This window comes from Hyperolius riggenbachi, chromosome 6 (assembly GCF_040937935.1).
Source record: "Hyperolius riggenbachi isolate aHypRig1 chromosome 6, aHypRig1.pri, whole genome shotgun sequence".
Lineage (NCBI taxonomy): Eukaryota > Metazoa > Chordata > Amphibia > Anura > Hyperoliidae > Hyperolius > Hyperolius riggenbachi.
The window spans coordinates 305193115-305220066 of record NC_090651.1 but is presented as its reverse complement, the minus strand read 5'-3'; the positions used below and the strand labels follow the sequence as shown (position 1 = coordinate 305220066).

General features: G+C 43.2%; 1 protein-coding gene across 6 annotated transcripts in view; it reads left to right on the top strand.

Moving 5' to 3' along the window:
- Window positions 1–26952, top strand: part of PTPRH (protein tyrosine phosphatase receptor type H) — a 228057-nt gene that overhangs the window by 191885 nt on the left and 9220 nt on the right. For all 6 annotated transcript variants that reach the window (XM_068241258.1, XM_068241262.1, XM_068241261.1 and 3 more), the window contains 9 exons: window positions 209–529; window positions 3252–3509; window positions 3594–3678; window positions 7724–7768; window positions 11781–11868; window positions 12718–12808; window positions 13167–13243; window positions 17823–17957; window positions 18967–19089. In XM_068241258.1, the coding sequence (XP_068097359.1) occupies window positions 209–529; window positions 3252–3509; window positions 3594–3678; window positions 7724–7768; window positions 11781–11868; window positions 12718–12808; window positions 13167–13243; window positions 17823–17957; window positions 18967–19089 (1223 nt within the window). The remainder of the gene's footprint in view (window positions 1–208; window positions 530–3251; window positions 3510–3593; window positions 3679–7723; window positions 7769–11780; window positions 11869–12717; window positions 12809–13166; window positions 13244–17822; window positions 17958–18966; window positions 19090–26952) is intronic.

The window sequence follows — 26952 nt, the reverse complement described above, 5'->3', positions numbered from 1 at the left end:
ACTGTTTTATAGTTAAAAATACAGTGCGGTTTGTAAACTGCAAATATGATAGAATAATGCAATGCTATAAAAAAAAAAAAAAAAAACGATATAACTGAGAATTATCCGTACTACACATACAATTCATTAAAGCATACGTTTTTTTCCCCGCTTCAGTGTCACTTTACAAAAACATGTTTCTACTTGTCCATATTTATTTATTTTTCAGTGCCAATTTCAACGCAGAACTTCATGGTCACCAATACAACACAGACTTCAGCAACATTAAGTTGGGACCTTCAGAATTATCCCAACAGCATCGTGAGTGGTTTTCGTGTACAAGTGTTCTTTTTAAATGGCACACTTGTGAAAGACGAAACTATCGGAGTCAGCAGTACCAAGAGTTACACTGTGAGCGGTTTGGAGCCTGGTTTTATATATGAGTTCAACATTACGAGCTATGCTAACAGTACTACACAAGGGAGAAGTGTAAACTCGGATCCATCAGCGCCCATATTCAGCCTTGTAGCTACCGCCAGAGGGGAAACAGGTATGATTGCCAAGTTTATAGATCACTTTTCACCACAGTGTTAATGTACAACTTCAGCCACAATTTTTATTATCAGTTTTGATTGGAGGGAGGCTCAGAACTTTTGCCAGAATTGTGGTACGGTCCATGATAGATTTCTTTTCACTTCCTGCCAAGCAAGTCAAAAGACAGAGACAGCAATGACATCCTCGCAGGGGATCTGATCATTGCCCACTGTATCCAGAAGTGAAAACCTGTTTAGATTTTCACTTTAAATAACACACACAATCAATGGGCAATGTAAAACCTAGCTAAACTCAAAACTGCTTTTTGAAAGAAGGGGATACCCTGTTTCCCTGAAAATAAGCCCTAGCGGCAGTTAAAGAGGTGGAAGAGGCGGCCAGCAAGCAGGGGCATGGCGGTGTTGAGCACCGGTTCTGCCATCCCAGCACACAGCAAAATTATCGGCAGTGTGCAGGGATGGCAGGGCAGGTGCCTAATCAGTACATTGTACAGGAGGAAGAGGCGGCCAGCAAGCGGGACCACAGCAGTGCAGTGCTGATCAGGCACCGGTCCTGCCATCCCAGCACACAGCAAGGTTATCAGCAGTGTGCAGGGATGACAGGGCAGGTGCCTGATCGGTACATTGCACAGGAGGAAGAGGCGGCCTGCAAGCGGGGAAAGCGGTGCAGCGCTGATTGGGCACCAGTCCTGCCATCCCAGCACACAGCAAGGTTATCAGCAGTGTGCAGGGATGGCAGGGCAGGTGCCTGATCAGTACAGTAGTATACCTTTCGGATCCAGCTGAGGAAGAGGTGGCACAGTGGGGAAGGCAGGCGGATACACAGCCCAGCAACAGGACAGTACATAGGAACAGTAAATGTTCTGCTGTAGGTTTTACCATATGTCCTGATAGAAATACAAGACATCCCTGAAAATAAGCCCTAGCACATCTTTTGGAGCAAAAATGAATATAACACGGTCTTATTTTCAGGGAATCATGGGTAGTAGTTCAGGAAAAAGCGGTAGGCGAATTAAGCAGGGGAAGTTAAGATTCATTAGGCTTTTGTTGTGGTCCGCCTCAGTGAGAACCCTTTCTAATTGGGAAATAGAGGGAAATAAGAACCTGACAGTGGATATAACATTTTATTATTCCATCTAACAGGGCAAAAAATACAAATAAAATTGGAAAATGAACTTGCAAATACTCTGCCCCCCTCAAACAGCTCATGAACAATAATGAGCACAGTGGTGGCAAAAAGGTAGAAATTGGGTCTAGCAAATCACTGAATAGCACAACAGCTGACTAACCCTATCCAACGCTTTCTCAGACTATGTCCCACATTGGCCTTTTCCTCTATAGGTTCAATATCGTACATTGTCCAACATAGGAAAACTGGCTGATGCTAGATGGTGTGGTTGCTGGATAAACTCGGTCTTTCTGCGCTGCCATAATTTAAAAAATTCTCCCATGCAGAGCCTATTGTTCTTGGAAGGGACAGTGGATCTGTCAGACACACCTTAGGGCCAGTTCACACAGGCTTCGGTGGGCGGCACGTCTAGCTGATGCTAAACGCTTTTCTGCAGCTGAGCAGAAAAGCCCACAGCATTGGTTCCTACTGAACGTAACCGCTGTGGGATGCTACATGCAGCTTCTCAGGAAAAAAGACGGTAAACTAGATGAGATGAAGGCTCCCATTCATCTCAGTGCAGGCATCGGTCGAGCCTGGCGGTGATCACCCAGTCGCCCGTGTGAACCAGCCCTGATGTTTCTCTATTTTTAGGTTAATGTAAAGTGCCGAAGCTGAACACTGCTCAGGCATTTTTCTGCCAATATCTTTTGAAAAAAAAAATCAGTTACAAGTGTTATCTCTATTTCATTTCCAAGGGGATGAGGAGATTCTCCCTTCTTCAAGGAATTACTTAAAGCAACATTTCTTTAAACAAAACAGCTGCTTGAAGCTTTGATCTGCAGATTCCAACTTTTGCCATGTGTGAGGGACTAATTGGCTTGATTATTTATTAGGAGAATAATTTTGTCTTTCACTGGTGCCAATTTATTCAGCATGCAATAAACCTCGCCATAGTCGAGTATGGCCCAGGTGAGGGTTACAGACAACTTATCAATTCAGACCTGCAGACCTGGGAGACCTGCAAAATCTCTTATGGTTCTCAATAGCTTTTTCTAGCTCATTATAAAAGAAAGGGCCCATTCACACTAGGGATGGCAAAACGGTAGCAAAAATGGCGTTTTGCGGTGGTAATTTTTTCCCGATTTACGCATATTTCTCATTGTAAATGTTCACTTTTTTTGAGCAATTGTGAATTGCTTTTTTTTTAACATTGCAATCGCAATTGCTCTAAAATCATGAAAAAGCACAGCCGGCGATTTGCGTTTACCGCAAATCCCCGGCAACCATGGTAGTGAGATCACTGCCATATACTCATTATTACACACTAGCGCTTTTAAAAGCGCTAGCCATCAGCGATTCGGTGATCAGAGGTAAACTGCTACTAATTGCCCCAGTGTGAATGGACCTCAAGACCTTGTGTAACAGTCACCATCATGAAGTAGGCGGAGCTTATAGTTCTGATAACAGGCTTGTGGCATTTTCGGTGAAACAGTGACATTGGAACATCACCCGGGGGGGGGGCAGCAGCCACTGTTTTTGATACATGAACATGATGCAAATGCCAGCACAGATGATAGAATAATCTGAAAATAAACTTTTATTTTTATCAGTGCCAGATCAAGTTACAAGCATAAGCTGCTCAAAAGTAGATGGATACAAGATATACGTCCAATTTGCTTGTCCAAAAGGCAATTATTCTAGTTTCGAGGTGTTGGTCAACAAGAAGCGCAGTGTATCTGGCAACTGCACAGATAAAATTTTGGTAACAAACCTGCAGCCTGCTCAAGGGTATCAGATTGAAGTACAGACTTTGGGAACAATGAAAGACATTACTACTGAACCTATACAATGCTACACAGATAATACAGGTAAGAAAAGGAAGCTGACAGTTAATCTCCTGTTACAGAAAATACTGATTGATCTATTGACATACATTTTGTTTTTGTTTATAGCGGTCATTGTTGGATCAGTATTGGGTATTTTACTATTCCTTCTTCTCATTGCAATTATCGCCTATTTCGTAATGAGAAAGAGAAGGTAAGATTGTAACTTTTCTGATTGTTTTCACTTTTCTTAAGAGTATAAGCAAAAGATTCAAATGTATTGTAACCATTACAGGACTATGCCCATTGAAATCTATGGTGTGCCCCCTTTTCATAACACAATGTAGATTTTGATAGGTTTTATATGCCACCACTGTCCACTAATGGACATAAATCTAACCAATCGGATCAGATTGATGGGATCAATCCGAAAATTGGATCGAATTTCATTGATTTGATTATGGTCATTCAGAAAATGGTATGGTTAGTGGCCACCTTTAGAGCGCTGTTCATCAAGATAATTCAGGGCAAAACATATAGTAGTTGCTGTACTGAAGATGAACCCTTAGACGAGCAGTACAGCATCAATGTCCTTGCCGTTTGCCACAATCGGCATCTCAGTTACAGTGAGACGTACTTTTCAGCAGATTGTAGCTGGTAAAGGGTAAGAGAGATTAGTCCACCTTGGATAAAAGCCCCACTGGATCCCAGCTCCGGCTTAAAGGGATACTGTAGGGGGGTCAGGGGAAAATGAGTTGAACTTACCCGTGGCTTCTAATGGTCGCCCGCAGACATCCTGTGCCCGCGCAGCCACTCACCGATGCTCCGGTCCCGTCTCCGGGTCACTTCTGGATTTTCAGACTTTAAAGTCTGAAAACCACTGTACCTGCGTTGCCGTGTCCTTGCTCCCACTGATGTCACCAGGAGCGTACTGCGCAGACACAGGCCATACTGGGCCTGTGCAGTACGATCCTGATGACATCAGCGGGAGTGAGGACACGGCAACGCAGGCGCAGTGGTTTTCTGACTTTAAAGTCTGAAATTCCAGAAGTGAATTGGAGGCGGGGCCGGAGCATCGGTGAGTGGCTGCGCGGGCACAAGATGTCTGCGGGGGACCATTAGAAGCCACGGGTAAGTTCAACTCATTTTCCCCCAACCCCCCTACAGTATCCCTTTATGCCGCTATGCGTGGGCACAGAATGTCTGCAGGGGACCATTAGAAGCCCCGGGTAAGTTCAACTCATTTTTCCCCGACCCCCCCCCTACAGTATTCCTTTAAAGCTTAGGTGATCAGGAGCAAGATTGTACAAGCAAGTCCCGTTACTGGAGTGAGTCGGAAGACCGGAAGTGAGGTCACTCATTCAGCTAAGTGATGATTCACGTTGGTGAATCATCAACTAGCTGCATGAGTGATGGCACTGGTGAGACTGTTGGTGTTTTTAGTACATCAGAGCTTTAGCAAAGTACTGTACCTACCATACAAAAAACAAGCATGTCACCTGTGTTCTCTGAAACACAGACCATTTCCGGTCCTTGCAATTTACCATGCCGACTGTTTAAGCACACCTGTGTAGTATCAGTTTATCAAAAAAGTAACCAAATCATTTTTGGGGTGGATCTCTACAATACTCCATTTTGTGCCTGTGAAACAACACAAAAGCTGACATATCTGAAAGGAATGCCGCAGGTTATGGGGCATAGGTAGAAAGAGGCATAGTGCTGGGCATACACGGCTCGTTTTGTAGCCATTTAGATGGTTCTATAGATAATTTCCGACATGTCCGATCTCCTGCTCGATCATTTCACCGCTCGATTCTTGATAGCAGTGAATGGAAAAAGATAAGAAAAACGAGCGAAAGATAAGAAAAACGAGCGGAAGATGAGAAAATCGACTGCGGAATTGGGCGGTGAAACGTGAGAATGGGAGAATCGAGCGGCAAAAACAAGCCGTGTATGCCCAGCAAAAGAAGCTAGAAAAAGACAATGGGCTCTATTCACAAAACTTATCACACATGAGTTATTTATCACCTATTTGATAAAAATAACCTTTCAGCACATTTAACCACTTGCCGAGCGCGCACTCATAACGCAGGTCGGCAAAGTGGTAGCTGCAGGACCAGCGACGCACATCTGCGTCGCCGGCTGCAGGCTAATTAATCAGGAAACAGCCGCTCGCGCGAGCGGCTGCTTCCTGTCAATTCACGGCGGGGGGCTCCGTGAATAAAGTGCGGGCCGCCGATCGCGGCTCGCAGGCTAAATGTAAACACAAGCGGAAATAATCCGCTTTGTTTACATTTGTACAACGCTGCTAACAGTAGCAGCGTTGTACTAGATCAGTGATCCCCGGCCAATCAGCGGCCGGGGATCGCTGTCACATGACAGACAGGAGCCTGTTAGAGGCGGCACAGGACAGATCAGTTCCTGTGCAGCCTCCGATCTCCGGGACAGGGAGGGAGGAGAGGAAGAGGGGGAATCCTGCGGTGGAGGGGGCTTTGAGGTGCCCCCCACCAGCCACACGCAGGCAGGAGCGATCAGATCCCCCCAGCACATCATCCCCCTAGTGGGGAAAAAAGGGGGGCGATCTGGTCGCTCTGCCTGGTATTTGATCTGTGCTGGGGGCTGTAGAGCCCACCCAACACAGATCAGCGAAATCAGCGCTGGTCCTTAAGGGGGGGGGGGGGGGGGTAAAGGCTGGGTCCTCAAGTGGTTAAAAGCAAAATAATCACTCAAAGTACGTTGTCCCTGATTAACTTAATTTTAGTCTAACTTTTCTTAACTTAATTATATTATATTTTTGCTTTTTGGAAGCTTAAAAATTTAACATAGAAAAGGTGAAAACAGGTGAAAACGCTTTGTGAATCATGCCCAATGAAGCAAGCAAATAATAAGAGGGAGGGGGTTTTAGAGCGCTGGAGAGAGAGAGATAGACAGACAAAAGTGAAAAAGAAGTGAAGAGGAGAGAAGAAGGGAGATGGACAGAGTGGTAAGTGAAAGGAATCAGATCTAGAGAATGTAATTTTGCCTTCTTAAAACAGGAGTTATTTGCAATAATTCCATTTTAAAGTAGTATGAAACAGCATTTCTTCTTTTCTCCACAATATTATTTACAGCATAACACCTACTACCAGAAAAAAATGGTATCAGAACAGCATTCAGAGAGTTAAACACAGCACTTTCGTCTTTAGTGGGAAGCTTAGTTTGGAAATGAGAAGGTTGTATCTGAACTCAAGTGATTACATTATATTGTTTGTTTCTTTATCAGCCACTATTAGTAAACAACCGGGTAGTGCTTCAGCTTGCACGGTTAGTGAAAAGTAAAAAACAGGAGAGCAATCTCACTAGATACGTTATATGAATACAGGAGCTATGTAATAAAATGCAATGTTAGCTTTCAGAGTAAATAAACTGTACTTTGAGAACTTGTAATGTGCACATGGACAATAATACTTTTGCACAAAAGCAAATATAATAACTATGGGTGATAAAAGAAAGTATGAAAACACTTTTTTGTTAAATATTGTCAGAGGTTAATACTGCTTTATGTGAGGAACTGTAAATACATGTAAGGTCATTCATCTTGAATGTGCCAAAGGTAGAGCAATTTATAAGACAAATAGCTTACAGTTGGGAACATCAGACTTTGAGAAAGATTTAGGAATACTAACATCCATATTCAATGCCAAGCAGCAGCAGCTTAAACAAATAAAATTGTGGGGTGCATAAGGCGGTGGAGAGATAGGCAAAAATAAGGGAGAGAGGTGGCATAGGCCTCAATTCACGGAGCATTATCAAACGTTTATCAAACACTTTATCAAACGTTTGATAATTTACCTCATGGGTAAAATCTCATTTTGAATTCACTAAGGTGTTATAGATTTGTTGAACGTTTTATCGGTAAAACATTCAATAAATATATAACACCTTAGTGAATTCAAAATGAGATTTTACGCATAAGGTAAATTATCAAACGTTTGATAAAGTGTTTGATAAACGTTTGATAATGCTCCGTGAATTGAGGCCATAGAGACAAATGGATAGAAGAAATGTTAAACTTTGTAGCTGAGAAATGTTTAAAACTATAAATTGTTAATGTTCTTTCCATTCCGTGTCCAATCCACAAAAGCTTTAGTGCATTTTCCTTTAGTGTTAATGTGGCACCACAATATGGTTGTTCTCTTCAAGAAATGTGACTCTGGACAAATCTGTGAATATTTAAGTCAAAGCTGAGATAATGTGGTGGTGTTTTTTGTTTTTTTTAGGACAAAGGGTGAAGCTGGCACCATGCACGTTATATCAAAACGACGGTAGGTGGTTACAGACAGCTGTTTCCTAAGTCTAAATGTTATCTGAACCTGAATTTTCTCACTGATAACAATGGTTTACATTTTCCTCATTTACAGGGGGAAAGGGGGGGGGGGGGGGGGTAGCTAAAGGGCATGAACTGTGAAATACATTTTGTTCACTTCTGCCATCCAATACTTTCTGAGTAGAATTTTGTAGAACTTGTCTTCCCATAAGGGCATCTAAAGTAAATACATCCTCTCTTCTCTGTTCTACACTTCCTCAGTGAATGAGCCCCACAGTCTGTCTTTCAGCGTGTACGGGGTTCATATATTCAGAATATAGAATTGGCTTATTTGCAGGTTATGTGTGGGGATAGTTACCTCTCCTCGTACTGGCAGCGATCTTCACGTCTCCCATGCAGCTCTGCTTGCTAGGATTCAATTTTTTCTCCTCTGGAGAGCCACTTCCTGTTTTTTTGCGGTTCTGTACTCAGCCACTAGATGTCAACGGTGAGTACTAAGCTGCAAGGGAGATGGGAAAATAGCTGCCCAGAGACCAGAAGACGCTGAAGCCTAGATTTCTAGAAAGCACAGAGCTGCATGGGAGACAGGAAGATGGTCGTCTGGTATGAGGAGAGGTAGCTATATGTACACTGCATAGCACCCTGCATCATCACTTACATACAGTACACACACTGTGCTGAACATACAGTACTCATACTCTGCTGAACGTACGTACAGTGCATAATCACATACATACACTTTGCAAGCATGCTTCCCTCTGCACCACATACACCACATACTGCACTACGTACAGGGGGGAGGCACTCTGCACTACACAATGGGAAGACATTTGGGGTTCGGCTTATCCACGGGTCACACACTATTAGGCTTTTCAGATGCAAAAGTTGGTGGTCAACCTATACATGGGACGGCTTATAATATACAGTATGCCAACATATCTGCTCAAAGATAATATGCTCATAATAAATTAGAGGCAGCGTAGCATAAACAATAAAAAGAATCACAGAACTGATTACCATACAACTTCGTGCTGTGGTGTGCAACTTACTGAAAGGGCATATGCTATCTTAATGGATGTGGAAGGAGGGATGATGGCACAACAGAGTGACTTCTAGTGGATGGTGTTACTGTATAATAATTCACCGTGCCAGATCTTTTCGTGACCTTGGTGGCACCTGTACACATTCTAGACTCTTGGCCAAGATGGAGGGGATGGGAAGTAGTGTGAGTGAATAGGCCCCAAGGTTTAGTTTAAAGATTCTTGGACCTTTGTATATTTTACAAGAGAAGAACATATTTGTCACAAAAAAACTTGGTGTAGCAAATGAAAAGCTTTAGAAGTTCCGAAAGGCATTGCTAGTTTGGGAGCATGGTTAAACGGGAGGACCTAGGTATGGAGACCTTTAGAAACAAGATATTTATCATTACAACAAAAAATGCCTTGCCTGTCTTGTCATTCAGACATTGAGGAATTCAGGGTAAGTCAAGGTAAGGAAAGGGACACTAATGACTGTAAACTTGAGAAAGCAACTGAAGGGGACCTAGCAGAAAATTTAAAATGTTGGGTGAAATGGAGTAGTCTTTCTCTTCTGGGGACCTGCAGGAGAAGGTGTCCAATTCAGTGGTTTTTGATCTATGTTGAGAAGTTACGTAAAGCTTAAAATGAGAGAACAACAACGTTCACCTGGTTTGATGTGGTTTTAAAGAGGAACTCCAGTGAAAATAATGTAATCAAAAAAGTTCTTCATTTTACAATAATTATGTATAAATGATTTAGTCAGTGTTTTCCCATTGAAAATCTTTCCTCTCCCTGATTTAAATTCTGACATTTACCACATCGTGACATTTTTACTGCTGGCAGGTGATGTCAGTGGAAGAAGATGCTGCTTGCTTTTTTTGGCAGTTGGACCCAGCTGTAAAATGCTGTTATTTCCCGCTATGAGATTTACAGACAGGAAACTGTCAGGACCATCATCCCGACATCACACTGTGGGAGAGTTTTTATCGCAATATCAGCCATACAGAGCCCCCTGATGATCTGTTTGTAAAAAGGAAAATATTTCTCATGGGAAAGGGGGCATCAACTACTGATTAAGATGAAGTTCAATTCTTGGTCAGGGTTTCTCTTTAGCTGCTTCATTATACTGAGATGTTCTAACTGTTTTAATTAGAATACACCAGCCAAACACTTGAACAATATCTCTGCTATTTCACGTCTGCTGCACAACACAACTGGTTTTCCCTTCTACCCACTGTAGAGTTTGTTTATAGTAATACTATCCTCTTTTCCACCAGCCACTGATTTTTACTTGCTTTAGTTATCATTCATTTGTTTCTGAGAGTCCATAGAAAGTGACCATGATAATGTAGAACCTAAAAAAAATGGCAAGAAAATCTTCAACAAGCCCATGTTTGGGCCTAATTGAATGCTGATAAAAAGAAGAGATATAATCCATATTTTAAGCCAGGAGGCTTTGTTTGACTAGCCACTTCCATTCTCAACATCCGTTGCTCATCCAAAAAGTTAGGTACAACATTTATTGGGTTATTTCCCGTTAAAGGATAGATCAATCAGGTAGCTTTCAAAGCATTATCTAAGCAATTCCCTTTATGTTTATCCAGTGTTCCATGTTTCCTTTTTAAAAACATATGTCTCACATTTTTGGGAGAAACACTAAAACTCCTCCTCCTGTCTTGGCTGTTGGGAGTAAGAATGCCAAGGTGTAGAGGACCTTAGATTGCAGGGGAAAGGAGAGGACTTGGCACTATCTGATCAAGTGGAAGGGTTTGTGAGCTTCCACATAATGCACACTAACCCAGACTGGCCAAGGCCTTTTTAAAGGCTCATCCAGAGAAACTTGCATTTGATTCGAGGAATGTCCTCGAGGTTGGGGGTTCAATGTCATACCTACGTGTTTCACTTCAGACCAGATGTCCATGCGGGTCCATTCATGCAGATGTTGCCAGTTGATGATTTATGAAGTTGGCTGGGGAGTCTGCACGTATGCACACTTTGCATGTACGAGATCATTGCAGGCATGAATGCGCACTGCACACAAATATTTGTGCCAGACACCCATTCGCTTTTAAAAGCCCTCTTCAATCAATACTTAGCGCTGATGGCTCTGATTATGTGTTGTGCACTTGGAGTGCTCTTTGGCTTGCTCAGGCATTCCTGACCCATGTCCTGTACTTGACCCAGCTCATCTTAACTCCCCCTGATCTGATCTCCTCCATTTGAATTGGAGTGTGACCAATTGAAATAATGTCCAAAATCAGACTCTTAGTATCATAATTGCATAATCCTCTTCTCCCCTAAAATATCACCACACCCCAACTTATGGTTACTCACCAGATCCAATGACCATAGCAAATAGTCATATGCACTTACGGTAAATCCTATGCCTTTCTAGTGTCAATAGGGCAAGGTACGAAGCATTGCAGTTGAATGAACTCCATCCTCTTCTGTGTACCATGTAAATTGGGGGCTTACAATAGTGTAATAATGTTTCCTAAAAGGTTTATTTCCCAATAAAAGATAATTATACAACTCAAACGATGTCCGTGTATGTCTACTGTAGGCATTCCAACACAGTATAATTGGGATAGCAAGGGATTGGGATAATTGGGTTAGCAAGGAATAAACACGCGTACAATCTGTCTGCATCTCACAACTCTCTCCACTCCCTCTGGCTCATAAGTCCCAGCTGTACCCAACCGGTTTTGTCTCTTGAACATTTGAAAAAGCTCACAAGACAAAACCAGTCGGGTACTGCTGAAAATTGAATATCATTGGCAACAGCAACCTCTTCAACAGCAACCTCTTGAAATTTGTAGCTGCTACAAGCTGCTGTAATTTTTATTATCAATTAGTAATTGGTTACAGTTTCAGGCACATAGAAATTTACAAGTTCATTCTAATCATTCGAGTCCTATACCAAAACTATAATTGTTCTGTGTGTTATTATGCAGTTACAGTAAATATATGTGCTCTTTTATTGTGTTACAGATATCCCACCATCCCAAAAGAAAAGTTCAGACAGCATTACGACAGTAACCATGCAAACACTGACTTTGGATTTGCAGAAGAGTATCAGGTATGGCAAACCTAAAGTATTTGGCAAGATGCCTGTGTGTATTTAATCGTGTTCAATTAAGTAACTCTACCAGCTTTGCTAATTTAAACAATTATCTTTAAAGATCTTGCTAAAGCTGCTTTGCTAAGAAAGAAGACAAAATGAAGTAATAACTCTTTGAACTTTTCAGTTCTAAAATGTTACCAGGTGCCTTCTTGTTACTGGTAAAGCTACTTTAGCTTCTATTTACTTGTCAGGAAACTGGACTGAATTCAAAAAGCTGTTTGACAAGCTCATTTGCATAGATAACAACTCTTGTTTTTTAACTATTATTTCCAGGAAAAGAGAAAGGAACTTCAGACAGTTTCTTAATAGAGCTAGTACTGTCTGTCCCTTTCCCATACATGAGAAAGAATGACCATCACTTCAGCACGAAACAACCTGGGTTAACTTTTATCCCATGGCTTCACATGCATCGTGCCTCTGCCAAAGCAATATGTCCATATCCAAATGGCAAAAAGAGGGAGGGTCGAGCAATGACGTAGTATACACCATAAAAACTTTTATTTTCGGCAGAAGGAATAACCAGAGGAGGCCCATGATGGGAAGCTCTCCCCTCTACCTGACAGCTGTTTCACAACCAAAATTGTATCATCAGAGGCATCATGGAGGGTGCAGGGAGGCCGGCCCATCGGGGGCCTCCTCTGACTATTCCATCTGCCGAAAATAAGTTTTTATGGTGTATACTACATCGGTGCCCGTCCTCTCTCTGTTTACTGTCTATACCTTTGTTTATCTCATGTAACGTCAGGTTCTCTTTAAATATTTATTCTTTTTATCTCAACTAAGACCCTTTTCCTTTGTCAATAGGAACTCAGCACTGTTGGAACCTCACAGCCAAAGAGGGCAGCTGAGCTGCCAGAGAACAGAGCAAAGAATCGGTTTACGAACGTCCTACCATGTAAGTAGCTATTCATATGGCAACACTGGGAGGCTTACATTTCCAATATTTTTCTATGCACTACTAGGCACCTATTCTAATCTTGAAACCACCCTTCAAAGTGCCTTACTCTAACCTGCAGTCTAATGATTTACCACCCACCCTGGTAGGTGTCTGTCCTCCCACCTAATGTCAAACCCTAACCTCCGCTGTAAATGCCTAAAAAAGAAGACCTCCTACCTTATGCCTAACTCCTACTGTAAGTGCCTAACCTTAAAGACACCCCAACCAAATGCCTAGCCTTAACCTCCAGTAAATGCCTAACACTAACCTAAAATTTGGCACCCTCTTTAATCCATATCTCCACTTTATTTTAAAGATGACCATTCTCGAGTCAAGCTATCCATTACTGATGGGAACCCTGCCTCTGATTATATCAATGCCAACTACATACCTGTGAGTATTACTGGTCTACTAGATTAACTTCTGACTGGAACCTCTTATCCTCTTATCTTTCTGTTATCTCTGTTGGGGATGACTGTGTTTTTTTTTTGCACATAAAATTAATTCGGCAAGCTGAAGTGCTATTAATCCTTGCAATATTTAGAACTGAAGAAAAAGCGCTGTCTTTTAAAATACATAATGCTCATGATGCAGTGCACCTGGTGATGCGCAGTTTTTGTAGGGCAGAGGTGCTCACACTTTTGAGCTACTTTAGAAATTAGCAAGTCAAAATGATCTACTGTACCTATATACAATTTTAGGAGCACAATTGTATATACAAAATGGAAAATGTAGTGCGGTCAGGATCTACCATGAAGTTCTTTGCGATCTACTCAGGGGGCACAAATCCATACTTGTTTCAGAGTCTCTGGGCTACATTAATCAAGAGTGTTTGAGACAAAAAAATTGGTAGTTTTTTGGAAATCCATGCAAAACTGTCTCAGACATCTTAAAAAAAAATCACTGAATAGTGCAGTTTCCTTCTTAAACAGTTCTAAAATAGGAGGTGTTAGGAAGGTTTCTCAGACAGAAGAACAATACATCTGCTGTATTGATACAGAAAAGTTATAGCATAAATATATTGTTTAGGGTGGATTATTTTAGGTTAACCGCTTGAGGAACAGCGGTTTATACCCCCATAGTGACCGGGCAATTTTTTACAATTTGGCACTTCACAACTTTAATGGTTTATTGCTCGGTCATACAACTTGGCACCCAAATGAATTTTACCTACTTTTCTTCTCACAAATAGAGCTTTCTTTTGGTATTATTTGATTGCTGCTGCTAATTTTATTTTTTTATTATTTTAATTAAAAAAGTGACATAAACACATACAGATAATTTAACTGGCCCTAAACTACGATACACACACTACATGACACATACATAGACATAAGCCTATGATAGGGATCAGATTGTGAGCCCCTCCGAGGGACAGTTAAAGAAAACCAGAGACGAAGCACCCTCATGTATTTTACCATATATATCAATGGGAACATGACAGTAAACACCTACTCTGCTCCTTGTTTCATTCTTCTCTACTAAATCTGCCTGTTATCAGCTCTGATAAGAATCCCCAGCTGAGCAATCAGTCTAGCTTTGCCCCGGAATGTTATAGCTGAGTCAGTCTTCTGTGATGTCTTTTAAAGCACAAGTCTGCTGTAAAATACATGCGAGTGCTTTGTCTCTGGTTCTCTTTAACCACCCTGGCGTTCTATTAAGATCGCCAGGGCAGCTGCGGGAGGGTTTTTTTTTAATAAAAAAAAAACGATTTCATGCAGCCAACTGAAAGTTGGCTGCATGAAAGCCCACTAGAGGGCGCTCCTAATCCATATTTCTGATCGCCTCCGGCGATCCGCAGTAACAAGGAAGGCCGCAATGAGCGTCCTGACGTCAGCCGCCTCCGATCCAGCCCTCAGCGCTGGCCGGAACTGTTTGTTCCGGCTGCGCAGGGCTCGGGCGGCTGGGGGGACCCTCTTTCGCCGCTGCACGCGGCGGATCGCCGCGCTGCAGCGGCGATCGGGCAGCACACGCGGCTGGCAAAGTGCCGGCTGCGTGTGCTGCTTTTTACAGCGAGCAAATCAGCCCAGCAGGGCCTGAGCGGCAGCCACCGGCGGTGATGGACGAGCTGAGCTCGTCCATACCGCTAAGGTGGTTAAGTGACAAGTATATTCTCTGCAGCGCTGTGTAAGATGTCAGCGCTATATAAAATTTTGTAAATAAATGAAAAAAAAACAGCCTGCCAGCAGTAATCAGCCACTGACAGGCTGATCGCTGGTGTCCCCTGTGTGCAGTGATGAGAGAGCGCGCTCATGCGAGCTCCCGTCAAATCTCGCTCCTCGCAAAATGACGCCATATGGCGTTGCAGAGGAACAAGAGAGCCTCTCTGCTGCCACCATCCTGCGTTAGGCTGTCGGCAAGGGGTTAACTGACAAGATGTAATGTAAATAAATATATAATATAAATGTATTAGAGCTAAAAAAAAAAAATCAAGTTTAGAAATTGTCAGCATCAGATTTTGTTTTCCCCTTATCTTTCTCATCTCTCACACACACACACTTCTGATTGAGGAATTCAGCAGGGGGGAGGAGCACTTCTCAAATCATGCCTAGCCTGCACTGCACAGTCTGTAGAAGTGCTATTAAACACTTTGTAATCTGCATCAGTTTAGGGATGGATTTGCACTTTTCTTAACTATAGTGTCAAATATCTGATCGATATCTGCTTAAAATGATTACCAACTCAGTAAAGGACCAGCCTTTAAAGCGTCATAACCAAAATTAGACAGAAGTGGGTGCGTGCTCACTATAAACAGAATATTTATAGGTTAACAGTTTTACCTCTGAAAGAAAAACTCAACACTCAGCTGTTGAATTTTATAAAATTATCTTGTTAAGAAAAATAGATAAAGCATTTATACAGGAATATACATCTCTCCAGTTGTTGTCAATTCATCCAAAAAATACATTTTCATCCAAAAATACATTTTCAAAGTTCCTTTAGTTAAACCAGTCCATTTCAATATAGCAAATATTCTGCTGTAGCTTTTATCCTTCATCGATTGTGTTGTCTCGAGATTGAACAGTGTATGTTACACACAATATAGCTTTATCCTTAAAAGATGATATATGAAGTTCTATTCTTATATAAAGAACTTAAAGTAGATATATCTTAATCCATCAAAGCTTGTTAATTGCTTCTAAGCTTGCAATTGCGTTTGAATAGTAAAACTTATAGCATAGAAAAAAATTATCTAAAACTCAAACTGCTGAAGTTTAAAAAGACAAGTCTTTAACTTTTGCATAGACTAATTGTCAAAGAATTCACCAAGAATAATTGCATATTACCTCTCTTGGGTTTCAGAATCACAATGGAAGGCAGTCTCTTGCTAGGCCTCAATCGTCTCAGTAGAGTTTCAGGTTTGATGCTCCTTTGTGCTAGCCTGCCAGGCCTTTTTATTGTGATTTTTCCAATATGGCGTCGGGGTAGGGGATTTTACATGAAGTCATGTTCTTTTTATAGCATTACCTCACTCTTTATTTTTAGATAGGATATCTAGATGCCCCTTATGGTTGTAAGTGGTAGTAGCAGGCACGAGAGATGCCCCCTGTGGTTATAATTGATAATGGCCTACACAAGGCTTATGGCCTGTTTTTATACAATCTGAAATAAAGTGTATATTATTGATCAGCTTATTAGATATGTGTGAACACTATGTGATTAACATCTTGCGTATAAAATAGGCTTAGCTTAAGCAGTGTATATCTTGACCTTAGACGGTTAAATTTACTAACACAACAATACTACATAACGTGAACATTTCTTCAATACTATCTCATTCTTAACCTTGAAGAAATAAACAGCTCACTTCCAATAATAACATTGAAAAGTACACAATCTCATTTTGATTTCTGCTCATACTCACGAGTCTTGAAATTCACTCAATTTATCTGCAAACCATTTAACATTTTGTACACAGTCTGGGCTAGGGAGAAGATAATTTCTCTGCATTAATATGAGATTCTGACAATAGTGCAGTTTTAGAAATTCATGCTAAAACTGCTTCTATAAAGTAGGATTTAAGAAGTTTCTTGTTATCATGCAGAACAGTTCCCCCTGCTGATTAGAACTGTTTAAGAAGAAAAAACTGTCAGTAATGCTTTGAAAAATCTGGCCCACTGTTATTCATGGTACCCTGCACATAACTCTGTCTTCTATTTATAAGAAGCAAAGGTGAAAAATGCTGGTTGAAAATATGTTCAGGTTTTTATGGCTACTCGTTTTAAAGGAATACTGTAGGGTGGTCGGGGGAAAATGAGTTGAACTTACCCGGGCCTTCTAATGGTCCCCCACAGACATCCTGTGCCCACGCTGCCACTCCCCAATGCTCCGGCCCCACCTCCGGTTCACTTCTGGAATTTCTGACTTTAAAGTCAGAAAACCACTGCGTCTGCGTTGCCGTGTCCTCGCTCCCGCTGATGTCACCAGGAGCGTACTGCACAAGCCCAGACCATACTGGGCTTGTGCTATACACTCCTGGTGACATCAGAGGGAGCGAGAACACGGCAACGCAGACGCAGTGGTTTTCTGACTTTAAAGTCAGAAATTCCAGAAGTGAACCGGAGGCGGGGCCGGAGCATCGGTGAGTGGCTGCGCGGGCACAGGATGTCTGCGGGGGACCATTAGAAGCCCCGGGTAAGTTCAACTCATTTTCCCCCGACCCCCTACAGTATCCCTTTAAAGTAACACTCTGCTTTAAATTGTTTTTGGCTACGGCACAAAGAAATTTGACTTTCAGAAAATGTCTTCTGCAGCACAAAATAAATTCCATACATCTGCTTATCTGTTTTATGTACGAGCATTAAGTCCTTGTACACGCCTGCTGTGTTTGCTGTGTGTCTTTTTTTCTATTTTATACATATTTATGTTTGAATTATCTCAAGTGCCAGATGTTTTTGTATAGCATTGAGTTAATCACATATTCTCAGCGTAGTCAGTCTTGTGTAGCTGAATACATTCCTTTGTTTTGCAGGGTTATAATTCTACTAAGGAATTCATAGCCAGCCAGGGTCCATTGCCAAGCACCACGGCAGATTTCTGGAGAATGGTTTGGGAACATCACGTTAACACCATTGTCATGCTGACCAACTGCATGGAGAATGGGCGAGTACGTTCACAGCCTTCCTGATTGCGGCTACATCGTTTTCTGTCTCATGTGATGGCTTCCAGCCAATGATACCCCACAGTTATATTCATTTTACTCTATCTACAATTACTCTCCCTTTCAGTTTACTGCATATATTGGCGCCGTGGCATGAAAAACTAGCAGAGTAACAGACCACACTCTCAGTCTAAAAGTTTCTACAAGAGTTAACAATCCCACTTCAAATGACCAATAGTAATCCAGGCCTCTACCCCCAGGCTTCCACTCCAAAAGGTTTTGTGGTTCCAGTGTTTCCACTCTTTTATCTTTGACCGTCACGTTTACATGTAAATTGAACAAAAGAAACATAATAGTGTGTATGCATGAGTTGTGACCCTACACCTGTCCCGTGGGTCAAAAAGACACCACCACCTAAATATGCAACACTCCACCAGTGCAAGCACACTCCCCCTTTGTGCCTGCACTCATCCTGGTGTCTTCCCTAATATTGGGAAGTAAGAATTATGAGATGCGGGGGACCATCATCAAACTCCAAGGATGTCGCGGCACTTTAGCCTGTTGTCACTGAAAATCAAGACGGCTCCAGTAGTGTAAAACCAAAGATTTTAATTAAAATAAGTTAAAAATGCACGCACAGTGGACAGGTGAAAACAAGCGTATAGAAGAAGTAATTCAGGTCCTTGAGCGATCACTCACTCAAATTTTGCTTTGGATCTACGCATCCATACTTCTCACCAGTCCTGTGTGCCATAGCTTGGCCCTACGCATTTCATCAGAAGGCTGACTCATCAGAGGCCCTTGATGATATTAATATTAGGACCCCCCTACCTACCAACTCCAACTCTCCTAATCTCAACCGCTAACCTTAACCAATGCTCACCATCTATTATCTTCTCAGAGGAACCAGGGTTCAGATATGTATTGCCAAGAGCCAGCACCCAAACCAGACACCATTGGGTAAAAAACTACCCTGCCAGTAAGCGCAAAGCTGATCCTTTCTCCTTTTTTCTAGGTAAAATGTGAACACTACTGGCCACTGGACTACACGCCCTGCACCTATGAAGACATCACTGTCACAGTTACATCAGAAACCATCCTGTCTGAGTGGACCATCAGAGATTTCTCACTTAAAAACGTAAGCTGTGCTCCATTACAGTATGCCTACTAATTTCTCTTTTCAATATTTAATATTATATTTTCAATATTTTATAAAGCCAAAACAGAAGCACAAAAGTTACACTTTTACAAAAAGTTCTATAGAAAACATATGCAGAGCATACATCAGCTAGTTGGGAAACATAAGAAAAGGTCGTGTATGAACATATGGAAAATAAAATGCAATCTGCCAGGATATCCACTTAAGGACCAGGGGATTTTCTTCTGATCGGTGCAGCGTGGACTCTCCAGCCCGCAGCACCGATCAGGAAATAGCTAGGGCGATCAGACTCCCCCCCCCTTTTTTCCCCACTAGGGGGATGTCCTGATGGGGGGGGTCTGATCGCCGCCGGCTACCCGCACTTTCCGGGGGGGCTCTTCAAAGCCCCCCTCCGGAGCGCTTTCCGCCCTCCCCGACTTTCCCTCCCTCTCCCTTACCCTCTGAGCGACGCAGGACGGATCGGCAGTTCCGTCTGTGTTTAGTACGCTGGGAACGGTACTGTCTTGTGCTCATAGGGTCGCTGTATCGCGCGGGCGCGCGCGGAGACAGGACCTTTATGCTGGAAGAAGGCGAGTCAGCTGACCTGCCGGTCGGCTGACGTCAGAGGTGACTCACGCCGCTCGGATTGGCTGATTGGTAAGGGGCGCGTGGTTGTGTACTATGAATAATTACTAGAAGATTAGCAGCAAAGAAAATATTCTCATACTTTTATATTCAGGTATATAGTGTTTTTTCTAACATTGCATTATTCTATAATATGTGCAGATTACACAACACTCAGCATTCAAAATGATTCTTTCAGAGCAGTCTGTGAAGTAATGACCTCTCCTCTAGCAGAGGAAAAGTAAATAGTCCAGGAACAGTTGAGATAATAAAAGTCAGATAACAGCCCTCTCCACGACTAATTTAGTCGGAGAGCATAATGGCTTGTTTGCATAGAGATAACTGGAGTTTCTCAACTCTTCCTGTACTGGAAACAATTAGACTGATGTATCTGATCTTAATGTTTTATTTCTTAGCTGTACTGCACATACAAATCATAATATCATATTTTTTTTTTTCGCTTAGTGTCTCTTTAAGCCTTCACTGGTCACTTGCAATTTGTCTGCTGTTGTGAATACACTCGTGTTAGCGCTCAGACCTTAGACTAGTATCCGGTGTGCTTTGATCTGGGAGGAAACCAGAGATTTCACACAAGACTAGGACTATTGTTATATTGTATTACTGATTACCTGTGTATAATTCTGGCTACACTCTGACCTTGCTATTGCTCATCGATTCTGTACTTCTGCCTATCTGACCTTAGTTGCTGAACCTCTGCCTGATAACTCACTATTCTTCTGCCTCACGTTTCTGTACTGTATCTGCCTCTCAGTTGCCGAACCTTGCCTGTCTGACCTTTCTACTCACCAGTGGGCCCTTGCCACTGGTGAGGTGCTCTTTTGACTAAATACCCACCAGCTCCTCTGGTGAGGTTTAGTTTAAGTTATACAGCTCCTGTGACTGATAGTACCTTACCAGCTCCTCTGATAAGATCTAGTTAACCACTTCCCGACCGCCGTATGTACAATTGGCGGCCGGGAAGTGCACCCCGCAAGGACCGCCGTATTGACAATTGGCGGCGGTCCTTGTAGGGGCATGGGCGGAGCGATCGCGTCATCAGTGACGCGATCCTCCGCCTCCGCCTGGCGCCGCTCACCCGCCGCAACATCCCGCCGGCCATACGGAAGCGCCGGCGGGATGTTAACCCGACGATCGCCGCATACAAAGTGTATAATACACTTTGTAATGTTTACAAAGTGTATTATACAAGCTGCCTCCTGCCCTGGTGGTCCCAATGTCCGAGGGACCACCAGGGCAGGCTGCAGCCACCCTAGTCTGCACCAAGCACACTGATTCCCCCCCCCCCCTGCCCCAGATCGCCCACAGCACCCATCAGACCCCCCCCCTGCCCACCCCCCAGACCCCTGTTTGCACCCTATCACCCCCCTAATCACCCATCAATCACTCCCTGTCACTATCTGTCAACGCTATTTTTTTTTTGTATCCCCCCCCTGCCCCCCGCTCCCTCCTGATCACCCCCCACCCCTCAGATTCTCCCCAGACCCCCCCCCCCCAGACCCCCCCCCCCCCATGTACTGTATGCATCTATCCCCCCTGATCACCTGTCAATCACCTGTCAATCACCTGTCCATCACCTGTCAATCACCCGTCAATCACCCCCTGTCACTGCCACCCATCAATCAGCCCCTAACCTGCCCCTTGCGGGCAATCTGATCACCCCCCCACACCAATAGATCGCCCGCAGATCCGACATCAGATCACCTCCAAAATCCATTGTTTACATCTATTCTCTCCTCTAAACACCCACTAATTACCCATCAATCACCCATCAATCACCCCCTATCACCACCTGTCACTTTTACCTATCAGATCAGACCCTAATCTGCCCCTTGCGGGCACCCAATCACCCGCCCACACGCTCAGATTGCCCTCTGACCCCCCCTTATCAATTCACCAGTGCATTAATTACATCTGTTCTTCCCTGTAATAACCCACTGATCACCTGTCAATCACCTGCCAATCACCTATCACCCATCAATCACCACCTGTCACCCCCTGTCACTGCCACCCATCAATCAGCCCCTAACCTGCCCCTTGCGGGCAATCTGATCACCCACCCACACCATTAGATCGCCCGCAAACCCGCCGTCAGATTACCTCCCAAATGTATTGTTTACATCTGTTATCTTCTCTAAACACCCACTAATTACCCATCAATCACCCCCTATCACCAACCGTCACTGTTACCTATCAGATCAGACCCTAATCTGCCCCTTGCGGGCACCCAATCACCCGCCCACACGCTCAGATTGCCCTCAGACCCCCCCCCCCCCCCTTATAAATTCGCCAGTGCATTAATTACATCTGGCCTTCCCTGTAATAACCCACTGATCACCTGTCAATCACCTGCCAATCACCTATCACCCATCAATCACCCCCTGTCACTGCCACCCAACAATCAGCCCCTAACCTGCCCCTTGCGGGCAAACTGATCACCCACCCACACCAATAGATCGCCCGCAGATCCGACATCAGATCACCACCCAAGCGCAGTGTTTCCATCTATTCTCTCCTCTAAACACCCACTAATTACCCATCAATCACCCATCAATCACCCCCTATCACCACCTGTCACTGTTACCCATCAGATCAGACCCTAATCTGCCCCTTGCGGGCACCCAATCGCCCGCCTACACGCTCAGATTGCCCTCAGACCCCCCCTTATCAATTCGCCAGTGCAATATTTACATCTGTTCTCCCCTGTAATAACCCACTGATTACCTGTCAATCACCTATCAATCACCCATCAATCACCCCCTGTCACTGCCACCCATCAATCACCCCCTGTCACTGCCGCCCATCAATCACCCGCTGTCACTGCCACCCATCAATAAGCCCCTAACCTGCCCCTTGCGGGCAATCTGATCACCCACCCACACCAATAGATCGCCCGCAGATCCGACGTCCGATCACCTCCCAAGTGCAGTGTTTACATCTGTTCTCTACCCTAAACACCCACTAATTACCCATCAATCACCCCCTGTCACTGCTACCTATCAGATTAGACCCCTATCTGCCCCTAGGGCACTCAATCACCCGCCCACACCCTCAGAATGCCCTCAGACCCCAGCCCTGATCACCTCGCCAGTGCATTGCTTGCATCTATTCCCCCCTCTAATCACACCTTGAGACACCCATCAATCACCTCCTGTCACCCCCTAGCACACCTACCCATCAGATCAGGCCCCAATTTGCCCCGTGTGGGCTCCTGATCACTCGGCCAAACCCTCAGATCCCCCTCAGACCCCCTTCCGATCACCTCCCCAGTGCATTGATTGCATCTATTTTCCCCTCTAACCACCCCCTGAGACACCCATCAATCACCTCCTGTCACCCCCCTAGCACTCCTATCCATCAGATCAGGCCCAATACAACCTGTCATCTAAAAGGCCACCCTGCTTATGACCGGTTCCACAAAATTCGCCCCCTCATAGACCACCTGTCATCAAAATTTGCAGATGCTTATACCCCTGAACAGTCATTTTGAGACATTTGGTTTCCAGACTACTCACGGTTTTGGGCCTGTAAAATGCCAGGGCGGTATAGGAACCCCACAAGTGACCCCATTTTAGAAAAAAAGACACCCCAAGGTATTCTGTTAGGTGTATGACGAGTTCATAGAAGATTTTATTTTTTGTCAAAAGTTGATTTTTATTGGTTTTTTTTCACAAAGTGTCATTTTTCACTAACTTGTGACAAAAAATAAAATCTTCTATGAACTCGCCATACACCTAACGGAATACCTTGGGGTGTCTTCTTTCTAAAATGGGGTCACTTGTGGGGTTCCTATACTGCCCTTGCATTTTAGGGGCCCTAAACCGCGAGGAGTAGTCTAGAAAACAAATGCCTCAAAATGACCTGTGAATAGGACGTTGGGCCCCTTAGCGCACCTAGGCTGCAAAAAAGTGTCACACATGTGGTACCGCCGTACTCAGGAAAAGTAGTATAATGTGTTTTGGGGTGTATTTTTACACATACCCATGCTGGGTGGGAGAAATTTCTATGTAAATGGACAATTGTGTGTAAAAAAATCAAACAATTGTCATTTACAGAGATATTTCTCCCACTTAGCATGGGTATGTGTAAAAATACACCCCAAAACGCATTATACTACTTCTCCTGAGTACGGCGGTACCACATGTGTGGCACTTTTTTTTACACCCTAAGTACGCTAAGGGGCCCAAAGTCCAATGAGTACCTTTAGGATTTCGCAGGTCATTTTGCGACATTTGGTTTCAAGACTACTCCTCACGGTTTAGGGCCCCTAAAATGCCAGGGCAGTATAGAAACCCCACAAATGACCCCATTCTAGAAAGAAGACACCCAAAGGTATTCCGTACGGAGTATGGTGAGTTCATAGAAGATTTTATTTTTTGTCACAAGTTAGCGGAAAATGACACTTTGTGAAAAAAACAATTAAAATCAATTTCCGCTAACTTGTGACAAAAAAATAAAAACTTCTATGAACTCACCATACTCCTAACGGAATACCTTGGGGTGTCTTCTTTCTAAAATGGGGTCATTTGTGGGGTTCCTATACTGCCCTGGCATTTTAGGGGCCCTAAACCGTGAGGAGTAGTCTTGAAACAAAAATGACCTGTGAAATCCTAAAGGTACTCATTGGACTTTGGGCCCCTTAGTGCAGTTAGGGTGCAAAAAAGTGCCACACGTGGTATCGCCGTACTCGGGAGAAGTAGTATAATGTGTTTTGGGGTGTATTTTTACACATACCCATGCTGGGTGGGAGAAATACTTCTGTAAATGACAATCTTTTGATTTTTTTACACACAATTGTCCATTTACAGAGGTATTTCTCCCCCCCAGCATGGGTATGTGTAAAAATACACCCCAAAACACATTGTACTACTTCTCCCGAGTATGGCGATACCACATGTGTGGCACTTTTTTGCACCCTAACTGCACTAAAGGGCCCAAAGTCCAATGAGTACCTTTAGGATTTCACAGGTCATTTTGAGAAATTTCGTTTCAAGACTACTCCTCACGGTTTAGGGCCCCTAAAATGCCAGGGCAGTATAGGAACCCCACAAATGACCCCATTTTAGAAAGAAGACACCCCAAGGTATTTCGTTAGTAGTATGGCGAGTTCATAGAAGATTTTATTTTTTGTCACAAGTTAGCGGAAATTGATTTTAATTGTGTTTTTTCACAAAGTGTCATTTTCCGCTAACTTTTGACAAAAAATAAAATCTTCTATGAACTCACCATACTCCTAACGGAATACCTTGGGGTGTCTTCTTTCTAAAATGGGGTCATTTGTGGGGTTCCTATACTGCCCTGGCATTTTAGGGGCCCTAAACCGTGAGGAGTAGTCTTGAAATGAAATTTCTCAAAATGACCTGTGAAATCCTAAAGGTACTCATTGGACTTTGGGCCCTTTAGCGCAGTTAGGGTGCAAAAAAGTGCCACACATGTGGTATTGCCGTACTCAGGAGAAGTAGTATAATGTGTTTTGTGGTGTATTTTTACACATACTCATGCTGAGTGGGAGAAAGATCTCTGTAAATGGACAATTGTGTGTAAAAAAAATTAACAAATTGTCATTTACAGAGATATTTCTCCCACCCAGCATGGGTATGTGTAAAAATACACCCCAAAACACATTATACTACTTCTCCTGAGTACGGCAATACCACATGTGTGGCACTTTTTTGCAGCCTAACTGTGCTAAGGGGTCCAAAGTCCAATGAGCCCCTTTAGGCTTTACAGGGGTGCTTACAATTTAGCACCCCCCAAAATGTCAGAACAGTAAACACACCCCACAAATGACCCCATTTTGGAAAGTAGACCCTTCAAGGTATTCAGAGAGGGGCATGGTGAGTCCGTGGCAGATTTCATTTTTTTTTTGTCGCAAGTTAGAAGAAATGGAAACTTTTTTTTTTTTTTTTTTTCTCACAAAGTGTCATTTTCCGCTTACTTGTGACAAAAAATAATATCTTCTATGAACTCACTATGCCTCTCAGTGAATACTTTGGGATGTCTTCTTTCCAAAATGGGGTAATTTGGGGGGTATTTATACTATCCTGGAATTCTAGCCCCTCATGAAACATGACAGGGGGTCAGAAAAGTCATAGATGCTTGAAAATGAGAAAATTCACTTTTTGCACCATAGTTTGTAAACGCTATAACTTTTACCCAAACCAATAAATATACACTGAATGGGTTTTTTTTTATCAAAAACATGTTTGTCCACATTTTTCGCGCTGCATGTATACAGAAATTTTACTTTATTTGAAAAATGTCAGCACAGAAAGTTAAAAAAATCATTTTTTTGCCAAAATTCATGTCTTTTTTGATGAATATAATAAAAAGTAAAAATCGCAGGAGCAATCAAATAGCACTAAAAGAAAGCTTTATTAGTGACAAGAAAAGGAGCCAAAATTCATTTAGGTGGTAGGTTGTATGAGCGAGCAATAAACCGTGAAAGCTGCAGTGGTCTGAATGGAAAAAAAGTGGCCGGTCCTTAAGGGGTAGAAAGCCCTAGGTCCTCAAGTGGTTAAACTATTCAGTCACTTGTGCTGATAGTACCTTACCAGCTCCTCTGGTAAGGTTTAGCCAAACTTTGTTGTCACTCTTGCTGTTAGTACTTTACCAGCTCCTCTGGTAAGACCTTTTATTTATACTACTGTTGTTGCAGCTAGTACCCACCAGCTCCCCTGGTGAGGGCTAGCACAGCTCACCAGCTCCCCTGGTTGAGGTCTAGCACTGTTGTTTCAGATAGTACTCACCAGCTTCTCTGGTGAGATCTATCCATTTAATCTACTGTTGCACCAAACACTTTACACCTCTGTTTCTCAGCCTCCTATACTTGCATTATTGGTGATACTGCAGATCACCACATAATCGGGTATAGAGTCTGTATTATTGGTGATTCTGCAGATCACACAATAATCAGACGTCTGTGTGCTACACCAATCGTTACAGGCAGCATGGGAGCGATCCGAGCGGATGGGGCTAAAGGAAGCCCCAGGTATGTATAAAACTTTTTCTTTTAATCAGCTCTGGTGTCCTTGAACAGATTGGAGGCAGAGCTTCAGCACAGAAGTCAGCCAACTGGCATTGTTAGAGAATGAAGATTGCAACCTTTTTTCATGTTCAGAAGTCCCCTATGGAGTTGTTTTTGCTTGCACCAGTGCACCTATGCATACAGGCTTAAAACCTCTCTAGCGCCACATTTCCTTTTAGTAGAGCTGAGGTCTT